Source organism: Ovis canadensis, chromosome 24 (genome assembly GCF_042477335.2).
Source record: "Ovis canadensis isolate MfBH-ARS-UI-01 breed Bighorn chromosome 24, ARS-UI_OviCan_v2, whole genome shotgun sequence".
NCBI lineage: Eukaryota > Metazoa > Chordata > Mammalia > Artiodactyla > Bovidae > Ovis > Ovis canadensis.
In genome coordinates this window covers 48,147,419-48,175,351 of record NC_091268.1, presented here as the reverse complement: position 1 = coordinate 48,175,351, position 27,933 = coordinate 48,147,419, and the positions used below count along the sequence as shown (strand labels likewise).

At 56.0% G+C, this 27,933-nt stretch overlaps 1 protein-coding gene across 14 annotated transcripts in view; it reads left to right on the top strand.

Moving 5' to 3' along the window:
* GTF2IRD1 (GTF2I repeat domain containing 1) overlaps positions 1 to 27,933 on the top strand; it is a 119,219-nt gene that overhangs the window by 23,847 nt on the left and 67,439 nt on the right. For 5 of the 14 annotated variants that reach the window (XM_069571005.1, XM_069571002.1, XM_069570997.1 and 2 more), the window contains exons 1-6: positions 6,914 to 8,085; positions 16,036 to 16,164; positions 20,691 to 20,832; positions 23,246 to 23,401; positions 25,768 to 25,951; positions 26,669 to 26,979. In XM_069571005.1, coding sequence (XP_069427106.1) covers positions 8,059 to 8,085; positions 16,036 to 16,164; positions 20,691 to 20,832; positions 23,246 to 23,401; positions 25,768 to 25,951; positions 26,669 to 26,979 — 949 coding nt within the window. In that variant the 5' untranslated portion in view covers positions 6,914 to 8,058. Of the gene's footprint in view, positions 1 to 6,913; positions 8,086 to 16,035; positions 16,165 to 20,690; positions 20,833 to 23,245; positions 23,402 to 25,767; positions 25,952 to 26,668; positions 26,980 to 27,933 lie in introns of those variants that run through there. The other 9 variants (XM_069571006.1, XM_069571001.1, XM_069570999.1 and 6 more) reach the window with 3 other exon arrangements.

The window sequence follows — 27,933 nt, the reverse complement described above, 5'->3', positions numbered from 1 at the left end:
ATTCAGTGAGTGTTTTTTTTTCTTTTTTACAACTGGTAAAGGTTGATTGGGCCATCCCACAGACAGAGGAAGGAGCCTAGCAGGCTACAGTCCACGGGGTCAGAAAGAGTCAGGCACGACTTACGGACTAAACAGCAAAAAGTAAAGGTTGACTCAGCTAGGATGCTTTTAGCTGCAAGGAGGAGAAACTTGCGTTGAACGCAGCTTACAAAACACAGACTTTCATCATCCAGCTTGAAGCCTGGAGGTGGTGGATCCTGAGTCCCGGGGGTCCCGGTTTTCCTACCAGTGAACTCTGCCGCCCTCCTCGTGTTGGCTCCACCTCCTGGGTGGCGCCTCTCGTGGTCCTCAGATGGCTGTTGTGGTTGGAGGTGTCACTTTCAGACCATCCAGACATCCTCACTTCAGTCCCTTTCTAAGAGCTGCTGCTGCTCCTAAGTCGCGTCTGACTCCGTGCGACCCCGTAGACGGCAGCCCACCAGGCTCCCCCGTCCCTGGGATTCTCCAGGCAGGAACACTGGAGTGGGTGGCCATTTCCTTCTCCAAGGCATGAAAGTGTAAAGTGAAAGTGAAGACGCTCAGTCGTGTCCGACTCTTAGCGACCCCACGGACTGCAGCCCACCAGGCTCCTCCGTCCATTGGACTTTCCAGGCAAGAGCGCTGGAGCAGGGGAAACTTTGCTACGCGCTTCATGTCTCAGTGGCCAGAAGTGGGTTCTGTGCTTCTCTTTAAACCAGTCCCAGGAGAGGGATTGGGATCGCCTTGATCTAAGCCTCAGCATCTCCAAAATTCCCCGCCCTGGGCACCTACCCTTAGGTGGCAGGACACAGTGGACACTCTCTCAGCAGGGAGGAGAGAAAGGACTAGGGGTCAGAGGTGGGATCGTGATTCAGGTGTCCCAACCAGAAATCTGGGCTGGACACCCCTGGCGGCCCAGTGGTTAGGAATCCGCCTGCCAGTGCAGGAGACACAGGTTCCCTCTCTACTCTGGGAAGATCCCACGTGCCTCAGGGCAACGAAGCCCGCGCGCCACAACTTGAGAGCCTGCGAGCCACAGCTTCCGAAGCCCATGCTCTGCAACAAGAGAAGCTACTGTGATGAGACGCCCGCGTACTGCAAGCAAGAGTAGCCCCCACTCGCTGCAACTAGAGAAAGCCCGCGTGTACCAACGAAGACCCGGTGCAGCCATAAATAAATACAGTTAATTAAATTTTAAAAATTCGACTGTCTTTCATAGTACAGCAGCCACTGTAAGACCCCCAGCTCCAGCTGCCCGAGTCAAGCCGGCCTGGGCAGACGATAGCGGAAGTCAGGTCTGTGGCCTCTTTTGTTCTCTGCCAGCTGCAGCGATGGGTGGGCAGTGGGGAGGGGGCGAAAACTCAGGGCCCCAGGTAATTCCTTCCCCACTGCAGAGCCCCTGGGACAGGATATGCATTGGAGAGTGGGGCTGCTGGGGAGGGGGTGGGGGAAGGGATGCCCCCCCCACCTCAGGAAGGGAGAAAATACTTTTTGTTTGTTCTCTCAAGCTTCTTTTTCAAGAAACACAGGCATATGGCAGCGGATGGTGCGGGGGCCGTGTTTGGGTGGTGTATCTGCTCTTGCCTTTGCCTTTTGCGTGGTGATAGTATTTTTTTTTTCCCACGGGCTCTAGTGCCCAGCTGGTACACCGGGCAGTGAGACTTCAGTCAGGTGCTCCCCGGCATCCGGAAGAATTTTAGCTCTTCCCAGCAGTGGCTTCTGGCATTTCCCATAGGGAAGGGATGGGAGAAGTTTCCAGCAAACCCAGGTCTGAGCTTTGTAGACTAGGTCTGAGCTGAGAAATGTGTGTCCAGGAGGTCGAGGATGGGGCCCAGAATTTGTGAGGGGGGATGTGGTGGCTCAGTGGTAAAGAAGCTGCCTGTAATGCAGGAGACCTGGGTTCAGTCCCTTAGTCGGGAAGATCCCCTGGAGAAGAGAATGGCAACCCACTACAGTATTCTTGCCTGGAGAATCCCATGGACAGAGGAGCCTGGCGGACTACAGCCCATGCGGTCGCAGAGAGTCAGTCATTCAGTTGCGTCTGACTCTTTGCAACTAACGTACACTTCCCTGCTAGCTCAGTTGGTAAAGAATCTGCCTGCAATGCAGGAGACCCTGGCTGGATTCCTGGGTTGGGAAGATCCACTGGAGAAGGGATAGGCTACCCACTCCAGTATTCTTGGGCTTCCCTGGTGGCTCAGCTGGTAAAGAATCTGCCTGCAATGCCAGAGACCAGGGTTCAATCCCTGGGTTGGAAAGATCCCCTGGAGAAGGGAAAGGCTACCCACTCCGGTATTCTGGCCTGGAGAATTCCATGGACTGTATGGGGTTGCAAAGAGTCAGACACAGCTGAGGGACTTTCACTTCCATGGTGAGTGAAGGGTCCTGGATTCATTCCGGAGGCTCCTGTAATGGATTACTGTAAACTTGGTGCCTTGAGACAACCCGAATTTATTCTCTCGCCGATCTGGAGAACAGAACTGAATCAGCACCACTCAGCCAAAACCCGTGCTCCCCTTAGTGGCTCTCGGGGCGCATCTGTTACTCGCCTTCTGGTTTCTGGTGGCTGCTGGCGTGTCACGGCTGCGGCCACCTCCCTCTGGTCCTCAAGGCCAGCGTCTTCCCATCTCTCTGCTTTGTCTTCACGTGACCTTCTGTGTTTGTCGCACCTCCTTATGTCGCTGTATCGAGATACATGGGGACTTCCCTGGTGGTCCAGTGGCTAAGACTCCACGCTGCCAACACAGGGGGCCTGGGTTCCATCCCTGGTCAGGGAACTAGATCCCACACGCTTCACCTGAGAGTGAGTGCTGAAACTGTAAGATCTCAGGGCTTCCCTGGTGGCTCAGATGGTGAGGAATCTGCCTACGATGCAGGAGACCCAGGTTCCATCCCTCGGTGGGGAAGATCCCTTGGAGAAGGGAACGGCTACCCACTCCAGTATTCTTACTCTGAGAAGCCCATGGACAGAGGAGCCTGGTGGGCTATAGTCGATGGGGGTCACAAAGAGTCGGACTTGACTGAGCAACTTTAACTATAAACTATCCTCCATGCCCAAACGAAAAACCAAAAGATCCTTCGTGCTGCAACTAAGCTCTAGAGTAGCCAAATTAAATAAATAAATATTTTTAAAATTAATTAAAAAACGTTTACATGTAATGGCATTTAGGGCCCACCCAGATAATCCAGGATAATCCCTGCATCTCAAGGTCATTAACTTAATCATATCTGCAAAAATGATTTTTCCATATAAGGTGACATTTCAGGCTTCAGACATGACTGTTTGAGGGACGTACCACAGGTCCTTAAGGGCAAATTTGAGCAGCCATTCTTATAGAAGGACTCTCTGGTAATATATACCAACTAGGAAGAAGGAGTCAGACACGACTGAGCGACTTCACTTTCACGCATTGGAGAAGGAAATGGCAACCCTCTCCAGTGTTCTTGCCTGGAGAATCCCAGGGATGGGGGAGCCTGGTGGGCTGCCGTCTATGGGGTCGTACAGAGTCAGGCACAACTGAAGCGACTTAGCAGCAGCAGCAGGAAGAAGGAGGGGGTGGAAATTCCCAGCAACCTCACTTCTCTTCCCAGCTCAGCTCTGCCCCACACTGGCGTGGCCTTGCCCACGTGCCTGTGAACTTCTAAGTATATATTCAAGTTCTGTTCATTCTCCCAAACAGCTGCCCCCTGGGGATGCACCTGCACCTTCATACTCTGCCCTTGGGTGTGTCAGTTACCTGTCACTGCATAACAAATAGCCCCAAACTTAGCAATATCAACAACAGTCATTTCTCATTTTAGTTTCACACAATGTGGGTTTTGACTAGACTCAGCAAGATGGCTCTTGCTTGGGGTTTCTCCTGCAATTATGGTCAAAAGATAGTTGGGGGAACTTCCCTGGTGGTCCAGTGCTAAGACTCTGTGCTTCCACTGCTGGGGGCCCAGGTTCGATTGCTGGTCAGAGCACTAAATCCCACATGCCACCCTTGAGAGTTTGCATGCCACAACTAAAAAGATCTGCGTGCTGCAGTTAAAACCTGGCACAGCCAAATAAATGAACAAACCAACCAATCCCAAACACTTCCCTTGACTCATAGAATGAGGGCTGTATATCTCCAAGCCAAGCTTCTCGCCTGTGCCTCTCTCCACAGAAATGACAATACCATCTCTCCACTCCTGTTCTCAGAGAACTCCTACTCACCCTTCAAAATCCTTTCAACAGTCATCAACTCAGGGAAACCTTGTTTGGAAACCCTGACTCCCCTAAGGCTAAACAAACAAATTATTTAAATGAAAGAGAGAGAGTCCTTTTTTCCTCGTGTCAAACCCTATTGTCTGGGCCAGCAGGGAGTGCTTCTAGGAGCTGTGCAGTAAATGAATGGTGGTGAAGGGAGGGCCAGGAAGCATCACCCCTGGGGCCTCCCCACAGTAGTAGCCAGGCCTCCAGCTTCTGTCAAGCTGCTGCAGGCTGCCCCCGATCCCCCAAGAGCGCACTGCCTGGGGACTGCGTCCCAACTGATGGCTGGGTGGGTATGCTGTCTGTTCTCTCCCGCTGTGGCTTCGCTGCGTGACCGCCAAGCACCCAGTGTAGACCTCGGAGTTCAACAACTGTGTATGGAAGGGAAGGAGGGGTGCCCACCACACGTGCCCTTGATACGGGGGAACCCGGACATGTAGGCACGTAGGAGGAGGGCTTCGGTTGCTTCACACCCAGCCCGTGGGTGGCTCGTCGCTCATCACTGCCCTGGACAGGCTGTTTGCAGGAGGGCTGGTGGCGTTTGTATCTTGGTTCACTCCTAAGCCAGAGGGACAGGTGACCGTCCCCAGCCTGGTGGGGCCCAGCCTCTCTGTCTCACTCTGGCTGGGGGCTGCTCTTGTTCTGTGTGTGTTACGTACACACTGTCTCTCTCTCTCTCTTTTTTTAACCCATCCCCTTTTGAACGCAGAAGCTCACTCACCTCCACCTCTTTAAGGACACACTCTTCAAGCTCTGGGTTGATTTTGAAGGTCTGGGGATTCCCAGTTGGGCCACTGGCCAGGGAAGGCCTCCGCCAAAGTGGCCCTGAGTGCTGGGGACAAGCTCACTTCCTGCAAGCCCAGGAAGGAGAAACAGACCATCTGCCCAGGGGTCTCCTCACGTGCACCTGCACTGTGCTCTCACAGATAAGGAAGCAGGGTGCCAGGTGGGCCCCCTCTCTGCCAGCCAGCCAAGCCCACAGATCTTTCACTGCTCCAGGGGGAAGTGAGTTGAAGGCTCAGTCGTGGGGTGGAAGGAACCGGGCTTAGCCGGCGTGATCTGGACTCAGGCCCTGGCTTTGCTGCATCCTGGCTTTGGGATGCTCAAGCCTTGAAATCCTCCTCTGTGGAATGAGGACGGTTATACTGCTATATTTAAAGTGGATCACCAACAAGGACCTACTGTAGAGCACAGGGAACTCTGCTCGGTGTTATATGGCAGCCTGGATGGGAGGTGGGCTTGGGGGAGAATGAGTGCCTGTGTGCTTAGTCGCTCAGTCGTGTCTGACTCTGCGACCCCATGGACTGTCGCCTGCCAGGCTCTTCTGTCCATGGAATTCTCCAGGCAAGAATACTGGAGTGGGTAGCCATTCTCTTTTCCAGGGGATCTTCCTGACCCAAGGATCGAACACACGTCTCCTGCATAGCAGGCGATTCTTTACCGTCTGCGTCACCAGGGAAGGCCCTTGGGGGAGAATGGATCCATGTGTATGTATGGCTGAGTCCCTTCGCTGTTCACCTGAAACTATCACAACATTATTAATCGGCTGTTTGGGCTTCCCAGGTGACGCTGGTGGTAAAGATCCCGCCTGCCAAGGCAAGAGACGTAAGAGACAGGGGTTCAATCCCCAGATCGGAAAGATCCTCTGGAGGGGGGAGTGGCTACTCACTCCAGTATTCTTGCCTGGATAATCCCCACAGACAGAGGAGCCTGGTGGGCTTCAGTCCATAGCGACGCAAAGAGTCAGACACGACTGAAGCGACGTAGCATATACCCCAATACAACCTTAAAAGTTCCAAAAAAAGATGAAGATAGTGTAAGGACTGGGAAAAAAAGAAAAGGGGGAAAAAATGAGGATGGTTGTCAGAATTCAGTGCTTTGGGGACTAACCCAGTCCTGGGACCTGAGAAGCAGCCCTGTGGCTCTCCCCCTCCCCACCGGGCACCCCCTGCCCTGACTCTGGCCCCCTCTGTGTGTCCCCTGCCGGTGCCCCAGGCCCCTCATGGCATGGAGGACTGGCACCTGGGCTCCTTCAGTCAAGTTCATAAGCCCTGACCTGATTCTCACCTGCCTGCCTCCAGCCATGAGCAGGGCCAGCCCACCGGTCTCATCAGCCAGCCACCCAGCTGGGCTGTCCCTGTGCCTGAGGTTCCTCTGAATTAGGGTCCTGCCCCAGGGAGGCACAGCAAGAGAACAGACTGCGTGTCAGATGTCCCGAATCTCATCCTGACTTCGCCACTCACTTTTAGCAAAAATGTCATCCCTCTGGGGCTTGGTTTTCTTCCACCTTTAAGATGGGCCCAGGGGACTTCCCTAGTGATCCAGTAGCTAAGACTCCATGCTTCTAATACAGGGGGCCCGGGTTCAATCCCTGGTCAGGGAATTAGACACCGCAACTAAAGATCCCGCCATGCCAAAACCAAGACCTGGCACAGCCAAATAAATAAATATTAAAGGGCTTCCCTGGTAGCTCTTGAGAAACCTATATGCAGGTCAGGAAGCAACAGTTAGAACTGGGCATGGAACAACAAATAGGTTCCAAATAGGAAAAGGAGTACGTCAAGGCTGTATACTGTCACCCTGCTTATTTAACTTCTGTGCAGAGTACATCATGAGAAACGCTGGACTAGAAGAAGCACAAGCTGTAATCAAGATTGCCGGGAGAAATATCAGATGACACCACCCTTATGAAAGAAAGTGAAGAGGAATTAAAAAGCCTTTCGATGAAGGTGGAAGAGGAGAGTGGAAAAGTTGGCTTAAAGGTCAACATTCAGAAAACGAAGATCATGGCATCTGGTCCCATCACTTCATGGGAAATAGATGGGGAAACAGTGGAAACAGTGTCAGACTTTATTTTGGGGGGCTCCAAGTCACTGCAGATGGTGACTGCAGCCATGAAATTAAAAGATGCTTACTCCTTGGAAGAAAAGTTATGACCAATCTAGATGGCATATTCAAAAGCAGAGACATTACTTTGCCAACAAAGGTCCGTCTAGTCAAGGCTATGTTTTTTCCAGTGGTCATGTATGGATGTGAGAGTTGGACTGTGAAGAAAGCTGAGCGCCGAAGAATTGATGCTTTTGGTGGTGTTGGAGAAGACTCTTGAGAGTCCCTTGGACTGCAAGGAGATCCAACCAGTCCATTCTGAAGGACATCAGCCCTGGGTGTTCTTTGGAAGGAATGATGCTAAAGCTGAAACTCCAGTACTTTGGCCACCTCATGCGAAGAGCTGACTCATTGGAAAAGACTCTGATACTGGGAGGGATTGGGGGCAGGAGGAGAAGGGGACGACAGAGGATGAGATGGCTGGATGGCATCTCTGACTCGATGGACGTGAGTCTGAGTGAACTCCGGGAGTTGGTGATGGACAGGGAGGCCTGGCGTGCTGCAGTTCATGGGGTCGCAAAGAGTCGGACATGACTGAGCGACTGAACTGAACTGAACTGAACTGGTGGCTCAGTGGTAAGGAATCTGCCTGCCAGTGCCGGAGACACAGGTTCGATCCCTGGTCCAGGAAGATCCCACATGCCTCGGAGCAGCTGAGCCCAACGTGCCACAGCTAGTGAACCTGTGCGCTAAACCCCGGGAACCGCAACTAAGGAGCCCACATGCCACAAATACCGAAGCCCGTGCACCCTAGCGCCCGTGCTCTGCAAAAAGAGAAGCCACTGAAGTAAAAAGCCCAGGCACCACAATCAGACAGTAACCCCTGCTCGCAATGAAGACCCAGCACAGCCCAAAACAAATAAAATGTTTTTAAAGTGGCTAATTTAAGAAAGAATGGGCCCTGCTGCACTCCAGGGATGGAGGTCATAGCTGTCAGCTTGCTGGTAAACGGGCACTCCCAGGGGAGGTGGGCAAAGAGAGGAGGAGGGAGCTGGAGGGGGAGCAGGGCAAGGAGGGTGCAGTTCAGTTCAGTCGCTCAGTCGTGTCCGACTCTTTGCGACCCCATGAACTGCAGCACGCCCAGGCTCCCTGTCCATCACCAACCCCCGGAGTTTACCCAAACTCATGGGCACTGAGTCAGTGATGCCATCCAACCATCTCATCCTCTGTTGTCCCCTTCTCCTCCTGTCCTCAATCTTTCCCAGCATCGGGGTCTTTTCAAATGAATCTGCTCTTCACATCAGGTGGCCAAAGTATTGGGGTGTTGAACCCCGGGACGAAGGGGCCACCCGTTGCTGGAGGTCTGGTTCCCACCAGAGTGAGGTCTTCCCAAGCGCCCAGGTGATGCACAGCAGTAAGGACAAGGTCAAGGACAGCCCCCCACCCCCAGCCTTCCAGCTGGTCCCGAGTGCCCAGTGTGGGGCGTTTAGGACTGGGAACCCCTGCCGAAGTTCCGTCTCCTTGCCCTCGCCCTAGCCCCAGGGCCGGACAGAGTGGTCTTTCTGGGCCCGGCTCCCGTGGGGGCCTCCCTCCCAGGGGCAAGTCTGCCTTGAATCAGGGCAGCCGTGACTCAGCCGTGGACACAGCACTCAGCTAAGCTTTGGCTCCGACACTGGGCAGGCCTCCAGCTGTCGGCGGCCAGCAAAGCTGCCACTGTCTGGGCCAGGAATCCTGGGCAAGTGTGGGAGGCGGGCAGTGGGCAGGAAAAGCAGAGATGCTTGGAAACTTCCCCGGAGATTATCCAGGGCCAGTACCCGATTGCGTGTCAGAATCCCTGGGGCACTGAAACGTACAGTGTCCTGAGTTTAAGGCAGACCTTGGGGCTTCTGGGAGCGGGGCCTAGGAAGCTGGACTAGCAGGTGTGGGACTCAACACCCGTGAGCTGGACTCACAGGTGGGCAGAGCAAGGCTGGGAAGCCGGGTGACGGGGACGGTGTCACACAGCAGTATCCCTGCAGACCAGGGACCCAGGGTCTGCCCTCCACCTCCCCCAACTCTGCCTTTTGTTGCCTGCCCATGGACTGTAGCCCGCCAGGCTCCTCTGTCCATGACATTCTCCAGGCAAGAATGCGTGAGTGGGCTGCCGTGCCCTCCTTTCCCCACCCAGGGACTGAACCCAAGTCTCCTGCATTAGCAAGTGGATTCTTTACCTCTGAGCCACCAGGGAAGCCTGATCTGCTCTGTGGGGCTTCATGAAAGCCCCAAAGGTTGTCCTGTCTGCTACCCATGTGGCCTTCAAGCGCATCAGGAGAGTGGCTTCCTCCCCGTTGCTGTGATCTCCTGGATGAAGCAGCGCCCCCCCTCCTCTGGGAGACCCCCCTTTTGTCCCCTCCCCTGAGGAGCTCCCCAGACCCTCTCTCATCTCTAGATGAAGTTGGGTATTTTGGACCCAAAGGCAGGACCTATTGTCCGTGGCTTTGTCTCCTTTATTTGGTGTCTGTCCTTGTTCTCAGTGGCCAAGAGGGGTGTCTGGGCTCCTGGTCTTCCTGATGCCTGTGTCCTGGGGAGACCACTCTGCCTGGGACTAAGGGGATTCTGTGCTAAAACCGGGACAGTCCCAGGCAAATCGGGGCGAGCTGATCAGTCTGGCTGAGCATCAGCTGTCGATTCCATCAGCTGATCTTCCTGCTTCCTGCATCCTGGTAGGTGTGAGCAGTAGAGTCCTCATGGCGCACGTTGAGGGGAAAGGACCAGGTTTGGGGTCAGAGAGACAGATGGACAGGCCTCATCCTCACTACCCACTGACTGGGGCCTTAGGCGAGTCTCTGTGATGGAAGGCTGATGTAGCAAGGAAGGATGCTCACGTGGGCGGGTGAGCCACCCTGGACGTTCTGACAAGCGTTGAGGTGGTGCTGATGCTGCCAGTCCTGGGACCACACTGGCAGGAGCGCCTGTACAGGACGCCTGTCGGGTCCCTCACTTTCAGTTTCTGGACCATTCCTCCTCCGTGATCCAAATACATTCAAAGTTGCAATCCCCCAGATTACCTGTTGGGAGCCAGGCAAGCCTGTCATTGCTGGACAATAGCTTTTGAACGTCCTGGCTCCCAGCCAAAGTGGCTGACCATCACATTTGTTATTACCCCATGCAGTTTGCTGGATCTTAGTTCCCCAGTCGGGGATCGAACTCATACAGTGGGAGCTCAGAGTCCTAACCCCTGGACCCTGGAGCTAGGGAAGTCCCTAACTCCCCTAATATTCGTTGAGTGTCCTTGAAAACTCAACCAGGCGTTTGAGGCAGTGAAAATACAGTAAAGCAGACACCCTCCCGTCTCCCGGAGCCGAGTTCCAGTTGGGGAAATCTGGCAGGAAGCACGTGAGCAGGTTGCTTCAGACACTATGAAGGAAATGAATGAAGAGATGGGGGTGGGCTGCCATGTGGCTGCTGGGTCAGGAAGCTGATGGAGCGAAGGGGGCAACGGGAGAACATAGGGACCTGCCAGAACCTTCTCTCCTGGAGGAGCCGAGTCCAAGCCCCCCAAGGGGCGCACATGGTGTGTCTGGGCAACGGAAAGAGGGTGGCGCTGGAGCCCATTACAGTGGGGCTGGAGCGGCGAGGAAAGGGGCAGACAGGCCTGGGGCCCACGGGCCTACCGCTCAGGGAGGTGACCTTCTGCCAGTGGTGGGAACCCCCTGGAAGCTTCTTAGCGGGAAAGCCACATGAGATGATGTGGCTGCTGTTTGCAGGGGGCCTGTGGGGGCAGGAGGTGGTCAGGGAGACCTGTGAGAGGCCATTGCCAGAGTGGGTGAGCGAGGAGGGCGGCCTGGACGGGGAGGTGGCGAGAAGCAGGCAGACCTGGGTGCGTTCCACAGCTGAGCTTGCGGGACTCCCTGCCCCCAACCCCGGATCGTTTCAGGGGTGAGAGAGGTGGGACTCGGGGATGAGGTCCCTCGGTGTCCAGCTGCATCTGAGCTGATGGCAGGAGAGGAGAGGATCTGAGTGGGGAATGTGGGCTGTGTTGTGTTTGGATTGCTTGTTGGGCACTGAACAGTTGACGTGGAGGAGACAGCATCTCAGGAGAGGAGGGAGAGAGGTGGAGAAGCACCAGCGAATAGATGATGTGTAAGCCGAAAGAAAGTGAAAGTTGCTCAGTCGTGGCCCACTCTTTGCGACCCCATGGGCTACACAGTCCATGGAATTCTCTAGGCCAGAATACTGGAGTGGGTAGCCTATCCCTTCTCCAGGGGATCGAACCTAAGTCTCCTGCATTGCAGGCGGATTCTTTACTAGTTGCCTGGAGAAGGAAATGGCAACCCACTCCAGTATTCTTGCCTGGAAAATACCATGGATGAAGAAGCCTGGTAGGCTACTGTCCATGGGGTCGCAAAGAGTCGGACACGACTGAACGACTTTTCTGTAATTATAGCTCTTTATCAGTTGAGCCACAAGGGAATGAGCTTCCCTGATAGTTCAGCTGGTAAAGAATCCGCCTGCAATGCAGGAGACCCGGGTTCAATCCCTGGGTTAGGAAGATCTGCTGGAGAAGGGATAGGCTACCCACCCCAGTATTCTTGGGCTTCCCTGGTGACTTAGCTGGTAAAGAATCCGCCTGCAGTGTGGGAGACCTGGGTTCGATCCCTTGGTTGGGAAGATCCCCTGGAGAAGGGAAAGGCTACCCACTCCAGTATTCTGGCCTGGAGAATTCCATGGACTTGCCTCCTGGCCAGGGAGGGAATGGGACAGGGGCGGGGAGAGGGCCTCTGGTGGAGAAGCCAGGTGTGTGGCCCTGGTACCCTGGGAGAAATGTTTGTGGTGGGATGATCACAGCCCCACTGCTGCCTCTCGGCCCCCGCAGACCTTGTCCCCCAAGGAACCTGGGTGTGAGTGGAAGTCCCTTGTCATTCAGGGCTTCCTTGCTGCTTGTGCCCCAGGTTGGGAGCCGGTCACTGGGGATGCCACTTCTGATGGCCTCTCTGGGTGACATAGAGCAGCCCTTAGCTGCTCCAGCCTCATCGTGTCCCCATCCTCGCTGGCATGTGACCTGTGTCGTGGCTCAGACGTTGGCCTCCCATCCGTTCCCCCCAGGGACCGTCTCCTGTACTTTCTGAGTCACTTGCCTCCTGCTCAGCTGGCATACTCCATGCTCTCTGTTCTGTGCAGTCTGTTGATCTTATTGGGTGGTTTTCTTCTCCCTCATTTTCAGATTAGAAGTAGCCCCACCTGACACATTTCTCACCTTATACCTTACATTGGGATTCCCTGGTGTCTTAGATGGTAAAGAGTCTCGCCTGCAATGTGGGAGACCTGGGTTCGATCCTTGGGTCGGGAAGATCCCCTGGAGAAGGGAATGCCAACCCACTCTAGTATTCTTGCCTGGAGAATCCTATGGACAGAAGAGCCTTGCAGGCTACAATCCATGGGGTCGCAAAGAGTGGGACACTACTGAGCGACTTCACTTTCACTTTTTCCACCTTGCATGTGAGAAAATAGGGGCTTTCAATGGTTGACCCCCTCCTCCTCCCCACCGTGTGGTTCTGGCAGCCCCAGGGCTAGGTCTCACCACATATGCATGGTTCCAGGCTCATAGCTCCCAGCCTGTTCCAGCACTCTGGGCGACCCCTCTTCCACCGGCAGCAGCTCAAGCCACAGGAACCTGCCCCTCTCAGGAGCTCAGGAGAATCTTCTCTGTCCTGGAAGCATGATGGACAAGGAATCAGGGGACGACCCACAGCGCAGCCCCCTCCGCACTCCCCTCCTCCTTCCCTGAGTCCCTGGCTCCTTCCTAAACGGATTAGGACCTTTGCCGGAAGGAGCCGGCAGCCGTCTGGGGCGACCCGGAGGCCAGGCCTGGAGCACTGTCTGGTGCCTCCTGCTTTGCCCTGATTTGATTTGCGCCCCAGCAGCTGGGAGGCTGGCAGCCTGAGGCCTTTCTGGATGTGGCTGAAGGGACTGGGGAGGGCAGGGGGGTGGCTGAGGGGAGGGGGCAAGGCTCCATGCACCCCAGTCAGGCCAACCTTTCAGCTGCTCTTGCAATACCCCCAGATTAGGCTTCGTGTCGCGGAAAGCCCCTGGCTGCTGTTTGGTCCATTAGCATGTCCTATCCAGGGCCTGGCATAACCCTCAGCATCCCTGAATGCTGCCAGTTTCAAGCTTTTATTAAAAAGTAAGGCAACAACTTGTGCAGTGGGTGATATGCCTCACATCTGCTGCAAGGGGTGTGAGCGCAATCCCTGCTTGGGGAACTAAGATCCTACATGCCATGCGGCCAAAAAAAAAGAGACGGTTGATAGTGCATTTCAAATGTTCCATAGCTTTCCTGTCTGCTTGTTATCAAAGTTACTGATAATGGGACATTAAAACATTTGACTGTAATTGTGGATTTTTTTCCCCCTTAGGTAAGACAACCTAGGAGAATAAATACATTTCATAAACATTTAGACGTGAACCCATACTCACTTAGGGCAACTGCTGACCTGGCCAGTTATTAAAATTAATATTTATCTACAACTAAGTAGCCAGCTTGGGCCAGGACAGTGTCCAGGGCCAAGCTCTTGTTGTTCCATCACTAAGTTGTGTCCGACTCTTTGTGACCCCCATGGACTGCAGCACGCCAGGCTTCCCCGTCCTTCACTTTCTCCCACAGTTTTCTCAAACTCAAGTCCATTGAGTTAATGACATCCAACCGTCTCATCCTCTGTCACCTCTTTCTCTTCCTGCCTTCAGTCTTTCCCAGCATCGGGATCTTTTCCAGTGAGTCGGCTTTTCACATCAGGTGGCCAAAGTATTGGAGCTTCAGCCTCAGCATCAGTCCTTCCAATAAATATTCAGGGTTGCTTTCCTTTAGGATTAACTGGTTTGATCTCCTTGCAGTCCAAGGGACTCTCAAGAGTCTTCTCCAACACCACAATTCGAAAGCATCCATTCTTCAGCGCTCAGCCTTCTTTATGGTCCAGCTCTCACATCCATACATGACTACTAGAAAAACCATAGCTTTGACTGTATGGACCTTTGTCGGCAAAGCGATGTCTCTGCTTTTTAATATGGTGTCTAGGTTTGTCATAGCTTTTCTTCCAAGGAGCAAGTGTCTTAATTTCGTGAGAAAAGCTCTAGCGTATCCCTGATTCCTTTGAATGTTTCCATCATTGAATTTGGACACATTTCACCATGTCACGTGTGACAGGCTCTGACATTTGCTGTTCTGTGTCATCGATTTCACGATCCACTAAAAGGCCACAGTCTGGTTTGGACCACACTGAGCTGGGTCCTTGGGGTGCAGCAGGAATTGGCTGACCAGTCCCTGCCCTCATAGAGTTTATGCCCACCTGGTGGGTGGGCAGCTCTGGTGGCAGAAGACGCTCTGGACTTAGCACCAAGGCAGCAGGCCCAGCTGTCACCTGCTGGGGCTCTCCAACCCCCGGCCCCAGTTTTGTGCACAGACGCCTGCCCCGCCAGGAAGCCAGCAGGGCAGGACTCACAGACTCCTTCTGACACTTGCAGCTCTGCTTGCTCCTCCCTCACCGGAACTGGCCGCCTGGGGCCTCTGTACAGAGCACTAGAAGGCCTGAGCCTGGGCAGGGGGTCGAGGGTCCCTGTCTCTGCTCCCTGCTCTCTCCTTTGCTTGGACTGACGAGGGGGCAGGTGGCCCATAGGAAGATGCTGGCACTGGGGCATTCTGGGGAAGGGATCCTCGGACCCGATTCCTGCGGTCAGGAAAGGGAGGGGCAGGGTGGATGGGGGGTGGGGAGGGGGCAAGGGAGGCTGACCTTTGTTATCTAGTGGGGCCCTGGCCTGGCCGGGTGATTTAGGACCAGCAGGCCTGTCCCCGCCAGGTGCAGCCCCGATACGGGGCCCTGATCTGAGGGCACCCCAGCTCTTTCCTCCAGAAGTCTCATGACAAGGGGCAAAGTCCTGTCTTGGAGAAACCTCCTCTGGGATGAAGGGGCCTCTGTCCTGCTGTATCTCTCTGCACTCCTGAGACTCAGTCCTGACAGCCAGGAAGTAGACTGAAGCTCCACAGCCTTGGGGCAGCAGCAGCCTTGCCCCTGGGAACTGTGATGGGGTTGCTTAGGGACAGAGGGGAGGCCAGTGATGCCTGGCCCATCATGGGAAGGAAGGGGTAGGAGAGGGGGCAATCCAAGGAGCCTTCCCAGCAGAGGTGACAATTGAAAGCTAAGGGGGCAGGGATTTCCCTGACGGTCCAGTGGTTAAAACTCCACTTTCCAATTCAGGGGGCAGGGATTCAATCCCTGGTAAGAGATCTAAGACCGACCCCCCCACCCCCGCCACCACCATGCTGTGCAGCGTGACCAAATACTAAAAATAATAATAATTTTTTTTTTAAAGCTAAGGAGGCAGGCAATGGATGCCAAAGGGGCCAGGGAGGGCATTTGGACAATAGAACCAGTGACAACTGAAGACCCATAAAGGGTGGGCATATGTCTGGAGGATGGTGACATTTAGAGGACTGAGAGCATGGGGGTATAAGGAGGAGCTGAGGCAAGGGACAAGTCTGGATCCTGGAATACCAAGCTGAGGAGTCGAGAGCTAGCGTGGGTAGTAGGGAGCTATGGAGGGTGTGTGAGCAAGGGCGGGCCAGGCCAGAGCAGTGTGTCGGGGGAGAGCTGGCATTTAGGGCCTGCCAGGCAGACTGCTCCTGACACTGGGCTTGGCTCCAGGGTGCAGACTTGGGGAGACAAGCCCTCGGTTACTCTGCCGCCTGTCTCCCACGCCTGTGCGCACCGTGCAGGCTGCAGCGGCTCCAGGCCGGTTAGAGCTCAGAGTCCTTCATGCATGGAAGACCCTTGGGGGAGGAGAAGACCAGTCCTTGACTCATCCCACCTGGGAGGTGGAGGTGGTCTCGGGGGCTCGGCGGGTTATGGGGGGGACAGACGCTATGTGTGTCCCGCCCCACCCACCTCCGCCTGCTCCCCGCCTCCCTCCCTCCATCCATCCAGGCAACCATGGCCTTGCTGGGAAAGCGCTGTGACATCCCCGCCAACGGCTGCGGGCCTGACCGCTGGACCTCCGCCTTCGCCCGCAAAGACGAGATCATCACCAGCCTCGTGTCTGCCTTAGATTCCATGGTGAGTGCCCCAGGGGGCAGTGGGACAGCCGGCCCTCGTAACTCTGGTGCTCACAGGAGCCCTGCCGATCTAGGCCTCAGTGTCCCCCACCTGCCCCAAGGCCTCTGCCCTTCCAAGCAGGCAGGAGACTTAAGTGAGATCAAGCCTGTGAAACCTCAGCTCTCGTCCCCTCACCCTTTGTCTTCATTTCGTCACCTCTTGCACTTCAAGTCCCATCCCTGGGATGGTCACAAGTGTCCCTCCCTGGGGCTTCCCATGTGGTCCAGTGGATAGGACTATGCTCCCAATGCAGGGGGCCCAGGTTCAATCCCTGGTCAGGGAACTAAAGATCCCATATGCTGCAGCCAAGATCACAGATCCCTTGTGCCGTAGCTAAGACCCGGAGCAGCCAAATAAATGTTTATGAATAACCAGATAAACTATTTCAGTGACTCCATTACACTAAGCATCATTTCTGGAGCTTGGGGGGCCCACATGTGGCTAGTGGTCATGTTATCAGACAGTGTAGAAATAGAACATCTCCGTCACTGCAGAAATTCTAGGGGACCATCTCCAATGGCTCAGCGTCAAAGAATCGGCCTGCAGTGCCAGAGACCTGGGTTTGAAAGATCCCCTGGAGAAGGGAATGGCAACCTGCTCCAGTATTCTTGCCTGGAGAATCCCATGGACAGAGGAGCCTGGTGGGCTACAGTCCAAGGGGTCGCAGAGTCGGACATGACGGAGTACGGCTGGCAGTGCTGCTGTGGAGGGTGTTTCAGAGACTCCTTGGAGGAGCTGATGGCCCTCTGTCCTCGTACCATGACCAGGACAGACTCCCCCACCACCCTGCAACGAGGCCTTTACAGGTGTCCTGAGGGACCCTCGTGGATGGCAGTGGCACTTGATTGACAGTGCCTTAACTCTGCTGGCACCCTCCAGCCCTTGAGCCGGGTCCTCAGGCAGTCTGCGGTGGAGGGGGTCAGGGGGCAAAGTGCTGTCTGCTCATCACCTCCCCCTATCCAGTCTGTGACCTTTTTCCAGAAGTTTCCTTGTGACCCCCATTCTCTGTGCCTCTGGGTGAATCCAGTCCCCGCAGTGACCTCACCTTCTTCGGCTGTGAAGTGACCACATAGCAGAGGCTCGCCTCCAGCCCTGGTGGCCTCCCCTTGGAGACAGCTGAATCTGTTTGTTTGTTTGTTTTACCATGTTGCCTCGGGGAAAAGGATCGGCAGGGTTTGGTTTTAATCTTAGAGAGAGGAAATGAACACCATCCCTGCCCCAGGGGACAGTCTTGCTGGCCCTGAGATGTCTCCAGCTTCCTCACCAGGGCGACTCCCGGCTGGAGCTGCCACTTAAGGCATGATCGTGGCCCAGAGAGGGTGTCAGTTCAGTTCAGTCACTCAGTCGTGTCCGACTCTTTGTGACCCCATGAATTGCAGCACGCCAGGCCTCCCTGTCCATCACCAACTCCAGAGTTCACTCAAACTCACGTCCATCGAGTCCGTGATGCCATCCAGCCATCTCATCCTCTGTCATCCCCTTCTCCTCCTGCCCCCGATCCTTCCCAGCATCAGAGTCTTTTCCAATGAGTCAACTCTTTGCATGAGGTGGCCAAAGTACTGGAGTTTCAGCTTTAGCATCATTCCTTCCAAAGAAATCCCAGGGCTGATCTCCTTCAGAATAGACTGGTTGGATCTCTTTGCAGTCCAAGGGACTCTCAAGAGTCTTCTCCAACACCACAGTTCAAAAGCATCAATTCTTCAGCGCTCAGCCTTCTTCACAGTCCAACTCTCACATCCATACATGACTACTGGAAAAACCAGAGCCTTGACTAGACGGACCTTAGTTGGCAAAGTAATGTCTCTGCTTTTGAATATGCTATCTAGGTTGTTCATAACTTTTCTTCCAAGGAGTAAGCATCTTTTAATTTCATGGCTGCAGTCACCATCTGCAGTGATTTGGAGCCCCCCAAAATAAAGTCTGACACTGTTTCCCCATCTATTTCCCATGAAGTGATGGGACCAGATGCCATGATCTTCGTTTTCTGAATGTTGACCTTTAAGCCAACTTTTCCACTCTCCACTTTCACTTTCATCAAGAGGCTTTTTAGTTCCTCCTCACTTTCTGCCATAAGGGTGGTGTCATCTGCATATCTGAGTTTATTGATATTTCTCCCAGCAATCTTGATTCCAGCTTGTGTTTCTTCCAGTCCAGCGTTTCTCATGATGTACTCTGCATATAAGTTAAATAAGCAGGGTGACAGTATACAGCCTTGACATACTCCTTTTCCTATTTGGAACCAGTCTGTTGTTCCATGTCCAGTTCTAAGTTGCTTCCTGACCTGCATACATATTTCTTAAGAGGCAGGTCAGGTGGTCTGGTATTCCCATCTCTTTCAGAATTCCACAGTTTATTGTGATCCACACAGTCAAAGGCTTTGGCATAGTCAAGAAAGCAGAAATAGATGTTTTTCTGGAACTCTCTTACTTTTTCCATGATCCAGCGGATGTTGGCAATTTGATCTCTGGTTCCTCTGCCTTTTCTAAAACCAGCTTGAACATCAGGAAGTTCACGGTTCATGTATTGCTGAAGCCTGGCTTGGAGAATTTTGAGCATTACTTTACTAGCATGTGAGATGAGTGCAATTGTGCGGTAGTTTGAGCATTCTTTGGCATTGCCTTTCTTTGGGATTGGAATGAAAACTGACCTTTTCCAGTCCTGTGGCCACTGCTGACTTTTCCAAATTTGCTGGCATATTGAGTGCAGCACTTTCACAGCATCATCTTCCAGGATTTGAAACAGCTCAACTGGAATTCCATCACCTCCACTAGCTTTGTTCGTAGTGATGCTTTCTAAGGCCCACTTGACTTCGCATTCCAGGATGCCTGGCTCTAGGCGAATGATCACACCATCGTGATTATCTTGGTCGTGAAGATCTTTTGTACAGTTCTTCTGTGTATTCTTGCCACCTCTTCTCAATATCTTCTGCTTCTGTTAGGTCCAGACCATTTCTGTCCTTTATCGAGCCCATCTTTGCATGTTCCCTTGTTATCTCTAATTTTCTTGAAGAGATCTCTAGTCTTTCCCATTCTGTTCGTTTCCTCTATTTCTTTGCGTTGATCGCTGAAGAAGGCTTTCTTATCTCTTCTTGCCATTCTTTGGAACTCTGCATTCAGATGCTTATATCTTTCCTTTTCTCCTTTGCTTTTCGCCTCTCTTCTTTTCATAGCTATTTGTAAGGCCTCCCCAGACAGCCATTTTGCTTTTTTGCATTTCTTTTCCATGGGGATGGTCTTGATCCCTGTCTCCTGTACAATGTCACGAACCTCATTCCACAGGTCATCAGGCACTCTATCTATCAGATCTAGGCTCTTAAATCTAGAACCTGGCTTAGATCACATAGCAGCGGAATTGTGATTAGAAGCCAGACTTCTGACTGTCCACAGAGCGCTAACTGAGATAAAATCCTACACTATCAGACGCTGCTGCTGCTGCTGCTGCTGCTGCTGCTGCTGCTGCTAAGTCGCTAGGAAATCAGTCCTGAATATTCATTGGAGGGACTGATGCTGAAGCTAAAGCTCCAGGACTTTGGCCATCTGATGCAAAGAATTGACTCATTGGAAAAGACCTTGATGCTGGGAAAGATTGAGGGCAGAAGGAGAAGGGGGTGATCAAGGATGAGATGGTTGGATGGCATCACCGACTCAATGGACATGAGTTTGAGCAAGCTGCGGGAGTTGATGACGGACAGGGAAGCCTGGTGTACTGCAGTCCATGGGGTCGCAAAGAGTTGGACACGACTGAGCGACTGAACTGACTGACTGACTACCGCATGCCACGAGCTTTGCCGGCAGGCTTTCCCAGTGAGGTGGGTCAGAGGCCTGAGATGCTGGTGGTCTTGGTTGCAGGGCCTCCGTGTTAGGACTTCCTGTGCCCTAGGCCCACCAGTCTCAACTCTGGGGCTGTAGAAAGAACCTCTTTGCCTCATCCCTGCACTGGCTGCCCTGATTTAGAGATTCATTCCCACCAGCCAGGCCCCATTGAATCCCCAGTACAAGGCCATTGCACCTCTGGGATCTGGATGGTTTGTCTCCATTTTACAGACTGAGAAACTGAGGCCCAGAGGAGGGCATGACTTTTAGAAAGAAGCTGGTGCAGGATTAAAGCCTAAATCTAGCCTTGATTCTCCTAGGACCCGTCCCACCTCCTCATCGGGGACTTAGAGCCCCAGACAGGATTGCTTCTGGGCTGGGGCCAGGCCTGAGGCCAGAAGTCCACCAGGAGCAGGAGGGCCTGGGGGTGGGACACAGACCTTGTGTGCCTTTGTCCTCCTCCAGAAACCATAACCTGTCCTCTTCCCCGACCTTGGCCAAGCTCTATGGGGGTCATTCATTAATTCCCACTGCAGCATCTAAAACCCAAGACTTTGAGCTGCAAGGGGGATCTCAGGCAGCTGGGGCCTCAGCTCTCATCCCCCCAAATCTGGCCCTGGGGGTGTCCGGAGTTGGGGGCCCTTTCCCGGGCTCACATCCCTGCTCCCCGCGCAGTGCTCAGCGCTCTCCAAGCTGAATGCCGAGGTGGCCTGCGTCGCCGTGCATGATGAGAGCGCCTTCGTGGTCGGCACCGAAAAGGGGAGAATGTTCCTGAACGCACGCAAGGAGCTGCAGTCAGACTTCCTCAGGTTCTGCCGTGAGTACTCGGGGCTCCAGAGGGCCGGGGCCCTCCGTCCTGGAGGACGGGAGAGCTGGCACCTCACTGGGTCCCTGACACGACGCCAGGTGACCGTCCTGTGTCGGGGGAGACACGGGGCAAGCAGGGTGGGTGCAGGCTTCCCAACGTGGCATTGTCGGGGTGGAATCACACTGCAGTCCCTCGGGCAAGAGAGACAAGCCGACCCAGCCCTGGGTGATCCAGACGCAGCCGCCTCCATCCGCTCAGGGACAGAAGGGGACACTGAGGCCCAGCGCTGTGGCCCCATTCCTGTGCATCCCTGACGCGGGGACTGAGTCCACGTGCTCGGCTAATAGTTATTGAGCGCCTGCTGTGTGCAACACCCTTGAAGCACTAACTCCTTCATCCTGACATCAGCCCTGGGAGGCTGGCGCTGACCCTGTCTCGGTAACAGAATCTTGGAACTGCCTCCTGGAGGCCCCTGGGGATGAAGTGACTGGGTACTCGTCCCGCACGTAGAGAATGCTCTAGAAACAGGAGCAGTTAGGGATGAGGTGATGAAGAGTGCTGGGCGCTGGAGCTCTCTGCAGTTCCCAGCGGGCCCAGGGGACAGTTGCCCCCAGTCTACAGATGAGAACATGAGATGCAGTGAATGTATCCGGGGACGGTGGTGGGGGTGTGAAACGCAGCCAACGGGTGATGGAGGTGGGGTCTGCCCTTTCTAAATGGGGGGTGCAGCCTGTGCACCCTCTGGGACCCCTGCCAAGGGCCCCTGTTGCTCCCAGAAGAGATGAGCCCTCCTAGCTGTGAGCCAGTAGCCTCGATCCAGAGGGGTCACTCTGAAGCCCCCAACTCTTCAGTGCCGCCTGGGCCTCTAGGGCTCCTCAGAAGCAGGCCGGGCCTCTGCGTTCTCTCCTCCCTGCATCCCTGGTGCCCAAGCGCACACCCTGGCTCCGTGCGTGTCCCTGCTCACCGCCACCTCCGTCCCTCCTGTTCCTCCCTCCTGACAGGCCCTCCCACCCCCCTGTGCCTGGCAGATGCCCCCTATCCTTCAGACTCACACCCCTCCCGGCCTCATCCATGCCCCTCCACCCAGCGCCCAGGCTGTGGCTGCCCCAAGCCCACTCCATGCACTCCTCCTGTGCCCACAACTTCCATCTGCACTCCTGGTGCCCCAGCTTGGTGGTGAGCTCCCCAGGGAGGGGGGTTGGTTTCCCCTCTTGGGAGGTTAGAGCCCACATGGGCATGCAAGCCCATGGTTTGGAAGACTCAGAATTCTTGGGGCTAAGAGCAGGCCCTGGAGCCAGACGCCTGGGGCCGCGTCCCAGCCCTGCCCCCTGCTGGGCCTTAGTCTCCTCATCTGTGAAAGGGGACCACGGTACTACCCTCTCCTGGGTCAAGCTGAGGATTAAACGGATAATACATGGCAAGCACCTAGAACAGTGCCGGGCACGTAGTTCATGCCCAGTAAACGCCAGCCATTGTTTTCCTCGCTGTCAGTAGCCCTTTCATCACCCCACCCCAGGTCCTGGACTCTGGGGTTAGCCATTTCTGGGAAGGCTGACCCCCGGTGCTGGGACACGTCATAGTATCCTTACTAGGATCCAGCTGCTTCCCTAGCCAAACCCCACTCCCACCCGGCTCTCAGAACTTGTCCCCTCTCCAGGCTTGGACGGGAGACCTGGGCCTGGGCAGGGTGGGCAGTGGCGGGGTCTAGCCCTGGCGGACCAGGCTGGGAGCCAGCGCGGAGCCTGGGGAAGGTGCACCTGGCTTCCCAGAGCCGGGCAGAGCCGCTATTTATAGCGCCGGGAACTTGGCTGGTTTATTTCAAGCTTCACAGGTCCCCAAGGAGAGCAGACTCCAAGCTGAGAGGGGGGGCCCCCGGGCCCTCCTCTCATTCTCTTTCCAACGAAGTTTCTAGCATCCTCCCTACGCTCCCAGGCCCCTACCCTGGCCCAGCCTGGCATGAAGTGCTTCACAGCCCCCTTCAGCCTCCTGCTGGGGTCCCCATCATCTCCCCATTTGGCAGAGCAGAGAGGTAGGACCTCGACTGGTTAAGACAGAAAGGGGTGCTGGACCAGACATTCGTTGAACCCCAGTTTTGCCCCAGGCCAGCTAGTCTCCTGGATGAGAGCTCACAGACTGAGGCCCGGAGAGGGAAGGGACTTACCCAGGGTCAGCCGGTGAGTTAGAGGTAAGCAGGGATGAGGGCCCTGTGCTGGGCACTGGGCACTCAGATGACCAGCCTGGCCCTAGGCAGGGCGGCTGGGGCAGACCTCACTCACCCATTAATCCTTCATTCATTCCTCCGTGGGCACTCCGTGTTGCGTGCCCAGCTGCAGGACTCAACCCAAGCCAGGGACATCCCCGCTCACTGGGCTGCTGGTGAGATGAGAACTCACCACGGCCTCACATGCTCTGTGTCCTGCAGGAGGGCCCCCGTGGAAGGAGCCGGAGGCAGAGCACCCCAAGAAGGTGCCACGGGGTGAGGGTGGCGGCCGGAACGTCCCACGGTCTGCCCTGGAACATGGCTCGGACGTGTACCTTCTGCGGAAGATGGTAGAGGAGGTGTTTGATGTTCTTTATAGTAAGATCCTTCCTCATTCCATTTGGGGCCCCCAGGTGGGTGGGAGCCCCCGGCCCCACCCTCTCCAGCTGAGGAGGCCCCGCTCCCGCCATTGCAGGCCATGGGCAAAACCTCAAGGCGTGGGGGCCTTCTCCCCTTCACCCCCCAGCTCTCCCCCATTCTGCATCCCCAGGCATGGATCTCCAAGCCCAGCCCCATTTCCTTGAACCACCATCCCTGCCCTGATCTAACCTCCAGCTCCCTACCGCTCCCCCACCTGCCCTGTGCCAGGCATCTTCCTAAAGCACAGGTCTGACCACAGAGCTCTTTCCTCTGCTCCCTTATTGGGCTCCCCGTCACCCTGGACGTGGCATCAGCCCCCACCCCAGCCCGCCAACCCCCCCTCCAGCCCTTCTGACCCCCTTCCTCTTCTCCCACTCACTGTGGCTTCATATCACACCTCCTCACCTTTGCTCTGCTGCGCCTGTCGGGCCGGCCCTCCCCTCTGTCTGGTGGACATGGCATTGCTCTCTGAGGCTCAGCTCCAGGAAGCCCCCAGCTCTGAGCTGGGTTAGGGTCCCCTGTGGGCACCACTGTGCCCTGTGGCCTCGCCCAGCTGCTCTCCAGGATCCGGGACCTGCTTGTACTTTCTGCTGTTCTTAGCCTGCAGTTTCAGAACCCAGCAACAGCAGGAGCCCAGAGGGTGTTTGTTGAATGACTGAATGAAGGCTAACTGGCCATCCAAGTCGTTCCCCTGGAGTGGGAGAAGGGGAAGGGATGAGCAGGCCTGGCCTCCCTCAGGACATGTCAGGTTGCCGCCAGGTGTCCGGCCCAGTGGTGACCTCCACGCTCCCTGGGTGATCTCAGGCGGGTCCCTTCCATCCCTAAGGGCCCCCCATTATTTCTCATTTGCGTTATTCCTTCCCCTCCTGCAGCCTTTGGCTTTCTGGAGCAGAGGTCTGGGCGAGTGGGGAAAGCCTGCTGAACTCTAGATGTCAGTAGAAGGAAACCAAGAAGAGTCAGGGTCTGGAGGCCTTGGTGGGCACGGGGGCCCCCTGGGATGGGAGGATGGTCACGCGTGGTGGGCTGTTTCACTGCAGACACTCTTGCCAGATACAGGGCACATGCCCAGAGCCCCTGTGCCCCTGCTCACTGTACCCCGACTCTGCCTGCCTGCTTCAGGCAGAGTCAGGTGTGGCTACTAGGGGCGCAGCTTCCTTCTGGCTCCTGGTGCCGTGCATCAGTCGCTTCAGCCGTGTCCGACTCTTTGCAACCCCATGGACCTTAGCGCCCTGGGCTTCCCAGGTGGCACCAGTGGTAAAGAACCCACATGCAGTGCAAGAGACATAGGAGATTCGGGTTCGATCCCTGAGTTGGGAAGTTCCCCTGGAGGAGATTAGGGCAGCCCACTCCAGTATTCTTCCCTGGAGAATCCCAAGGACATAGGAGCCTGGCAGGCCATAGTCCACAGGTTGCAAAGAGTCGGACGTAACTGAAGCGACTCGGCACACACACACACAGACTGTAGCCCAGCAGGCTCCTCTGTCCATGGGATCCTCCAGGCAGGAATACTGGAGTGGGCTGCCATTTCCTCCTCCAGGGGATTTTCTCGACCCAGGGATCAAGCCTGCATCTCTTACGTCTCCTGCATTGGCAGGCGGGTTCTTTACCACTAGCGCCACCTGAGAAGCCCTCTGGCTCCTGGTGGGGGGTGGCAGAAGCCCATGAGCCCAGGCCCCTTGGCCACCCCTTCCTTCCCTGCTTCCCTCATGCTCGCCATCTTTTTTTTGGCCACAGCATGTGGAGTGTGGGATCTTACTTAGTACCCCAGCCAGGGTAGGGGGGTAGTTGCGCCCCTGCATAGGGAGTGCGGAGTCTTAACCACGGGCCCACCAGGGAAGCTCTTGCCCATCTTCTCAGCCTGTCTGTCTGTTCTGTCTCTCGCTTCCTCTCCATCCCTCTCTTCCTCCCCTGCCCTCCCCTCTCTCATCCTTTCTCCTTCCTCCCTCTGGCAGTTGCCCTTCCTCTGTGTGTTCTCTGTCTCTCACCGCGCCCTCCTCACCTCCTGCCTGAGCCCCCGGCCCTGCTTTCCCTTCCACCCAGATGCCCGGAGAAGAGAGTGGCAGGGGAGCCAGGAGACCCTGTTGATGGGCAGCCGTGGCCCTCGGCCGCAGGGGGGCCGTCCACAGCCCCCGCCTGCTCCACCTGCAGGGGGGTCAGTCTGTGTGAGGTTGGCAGGCAAAGGGGCCTGTGGGGTCCAGTCTCCTGGGGGCCCGGCACCGTAGGGAGTGGCTCAGCACAGCCCCAGCTCTGGGGTGCACCTGGCCCCCGCCCTGTCCTGGCTGCCCTCTCATGAGGCCTCTCTCCTCCACCCCCCGTGCCCACAGGCGAGGCCCTGGGCAGGGCCAGCGTGGTGCCACTGCCGTACGAGCGGCTGCTCCGGGAGCCGGGGCTGCTGGCCGTGCAGGGGCTGCCTGAGGGCCTGGCCTTCCGGAGGCCGGCCGAGTACGACCCCAAGGCCCTCATGGCCATCCTGGAGCACAGCCACCGGATCCGCTTCAAGCTCAAGAGGTGAGTGAGGCCGCCGGCCTGGGAGTGGCCGAGAGCCAGTGACCGGACCATGGGGGCTGGGCCGGACGATGACTTGCTTCCGTGCTGTGGCCACTGGCCCAGCCGGAGGGGAGGGGACTTCAGATTCCCAACCGGGGTCCCTGCTTGTAAGAGCTTCCAGTCTGATGGCAGGAGTGAGGCAGAAATGCAAGCACAGAGCGTGCTCCGAGCCAGGTGTGGTCACAGAAGTCTTCCCCGGGGACTTCTGTGTGTAGAGAGGCTCAGCTGGGGAAGAAATAGCCGCGGCAGCCCCGCAGGTATCAGGAACAGCCTGTGTGGAGGCGGGAAGCCACATCGTGGTGCTCCTTGGGCTTGTCAAGCAAGGGTTCCATTAGGGGCTGGTGGGCGGGGGAGGGTACCGATTGCCCGGTCAGCCGGGGAGCAGCCTGAGTCACCCATCAGGGCACCGCGGCCAGGGAGGAGGGATGCGTTAGGAGATGGAAGCTGATTGGCTGCAGCTGAAAGGATGTGATGGGTGGTTCTCGGGGAGAGCCCAGGCATGGGGCCGTGCACATGGCACACCCCCACCCAGGCCTGCACCCCCGCCTGTAAATGAGGATTCGCTCCCATCCCGTGTGCCTCACAGGCTGTCGTGCTCTCTGCAGGGAGGGCTGGGGGCAGACGTAGCCCTGGCTGGACGGGGGTGCACAGCCATCACGTGTCCTTTGCTTCACCCAGGCCGCTCGAGGATGGCGGGCGGGACTCAAAGGCCCTGGTGGAGCTGAATGGCGTCTCTCTGCTAGCCAAGGGGGCTCGGGACTGTGGCCTGCACGGCCAGACCCCCAAGGGGCCACCTCAGGACCTGCCCCCCACCGCCACCTCCTCATCCGTGGCCAGCTTCCTGTACAGCACGGCCCTCCCCAACCACACCGTGCGGGAGCTCAAGCAGGAGGCGCCCGCCTGCCCGCTTGGCCCCAGTGACCTGGGCCTCGGCCGGCCCGGGCCGGAGCCCAAGGCCCCCGCTGCCCAGGACTTCCCAGACTGCTGTGGTAAGCTGCTTCTGGGGCTCCTGAGTCTGGGAGTGGGACAGAGGTCACTCCTGCAGGGGCAGCTTCCCAGGGGAGGTCGGGGTGCTCAGGGCTACAGGAGGCGTCTCAGAGCCAGGGGCTGGGGTGGGGCAACTGGCATCCTGGCTTGGACTCAGTCAGACCCCAGCCTCCGCCCAGTCATCTGTGACTTGGGACAAGAGATGCCCAAGAAGATCCCCGGGGGAGTCTCTGGAGGGGGGGAGTAGGCATACCAATCAGGCCCTTGCCTTTAATGAGCACCTACTGCATACCCAGTGTGGAATTAGGGGTACTGGAAACATAAGGGAGAACTGGGCATGAGAAAGACCTGTGTCCTTATTTTGGCCCCTCGACATAGTGGCTGTGTGTCCCAGGGCAAATCTCTCTGCCTCTCTGAGCCTCAGTCTCCTCCTCTGTAAAATGGAGATGCTGAGAGTACCTGTCCAGCTGGGTTGTCGTCGTGAAGAAATGGCAGAGCACGCTGGCAGTGCACATTCTCGGGCGCAGCCGCAGGCCTGCTGAATCCAGCACGTTAGGGTGGGGCCCAGCCACCTGCAAACGGACAAATGTGCCAGGTGGCTCCAGTGCGTGCTCAAGTTTGAGAACCACTGTACCACAGCCCTGAGTGCAATGCTTGGCACAGAGTAGGTGCTTATAAATTACGAGAGGGAGAAAAAGGGAGTCCACCCTCCCCTCCACAGACATGCGGGCTGAGCAGGAGGATAGGGCTTATATGCCTGAAACAAGCGTCCCCACCTGTAAAAGGTGACCTGGGATTCTGCCCTTCTCTGTGTGCCATCCAGAGAGCAGACTCTGCTACAGAATGTCTCAGGCCTCTGGTCAGTGAAGCTGCCTTGAGTTCTTGATCACGGGGCTCAGTTCTGGGTTCTCATTTGTGGGGGAAATGTTACCCCAGAGCCCCGACCTGTGCACCCA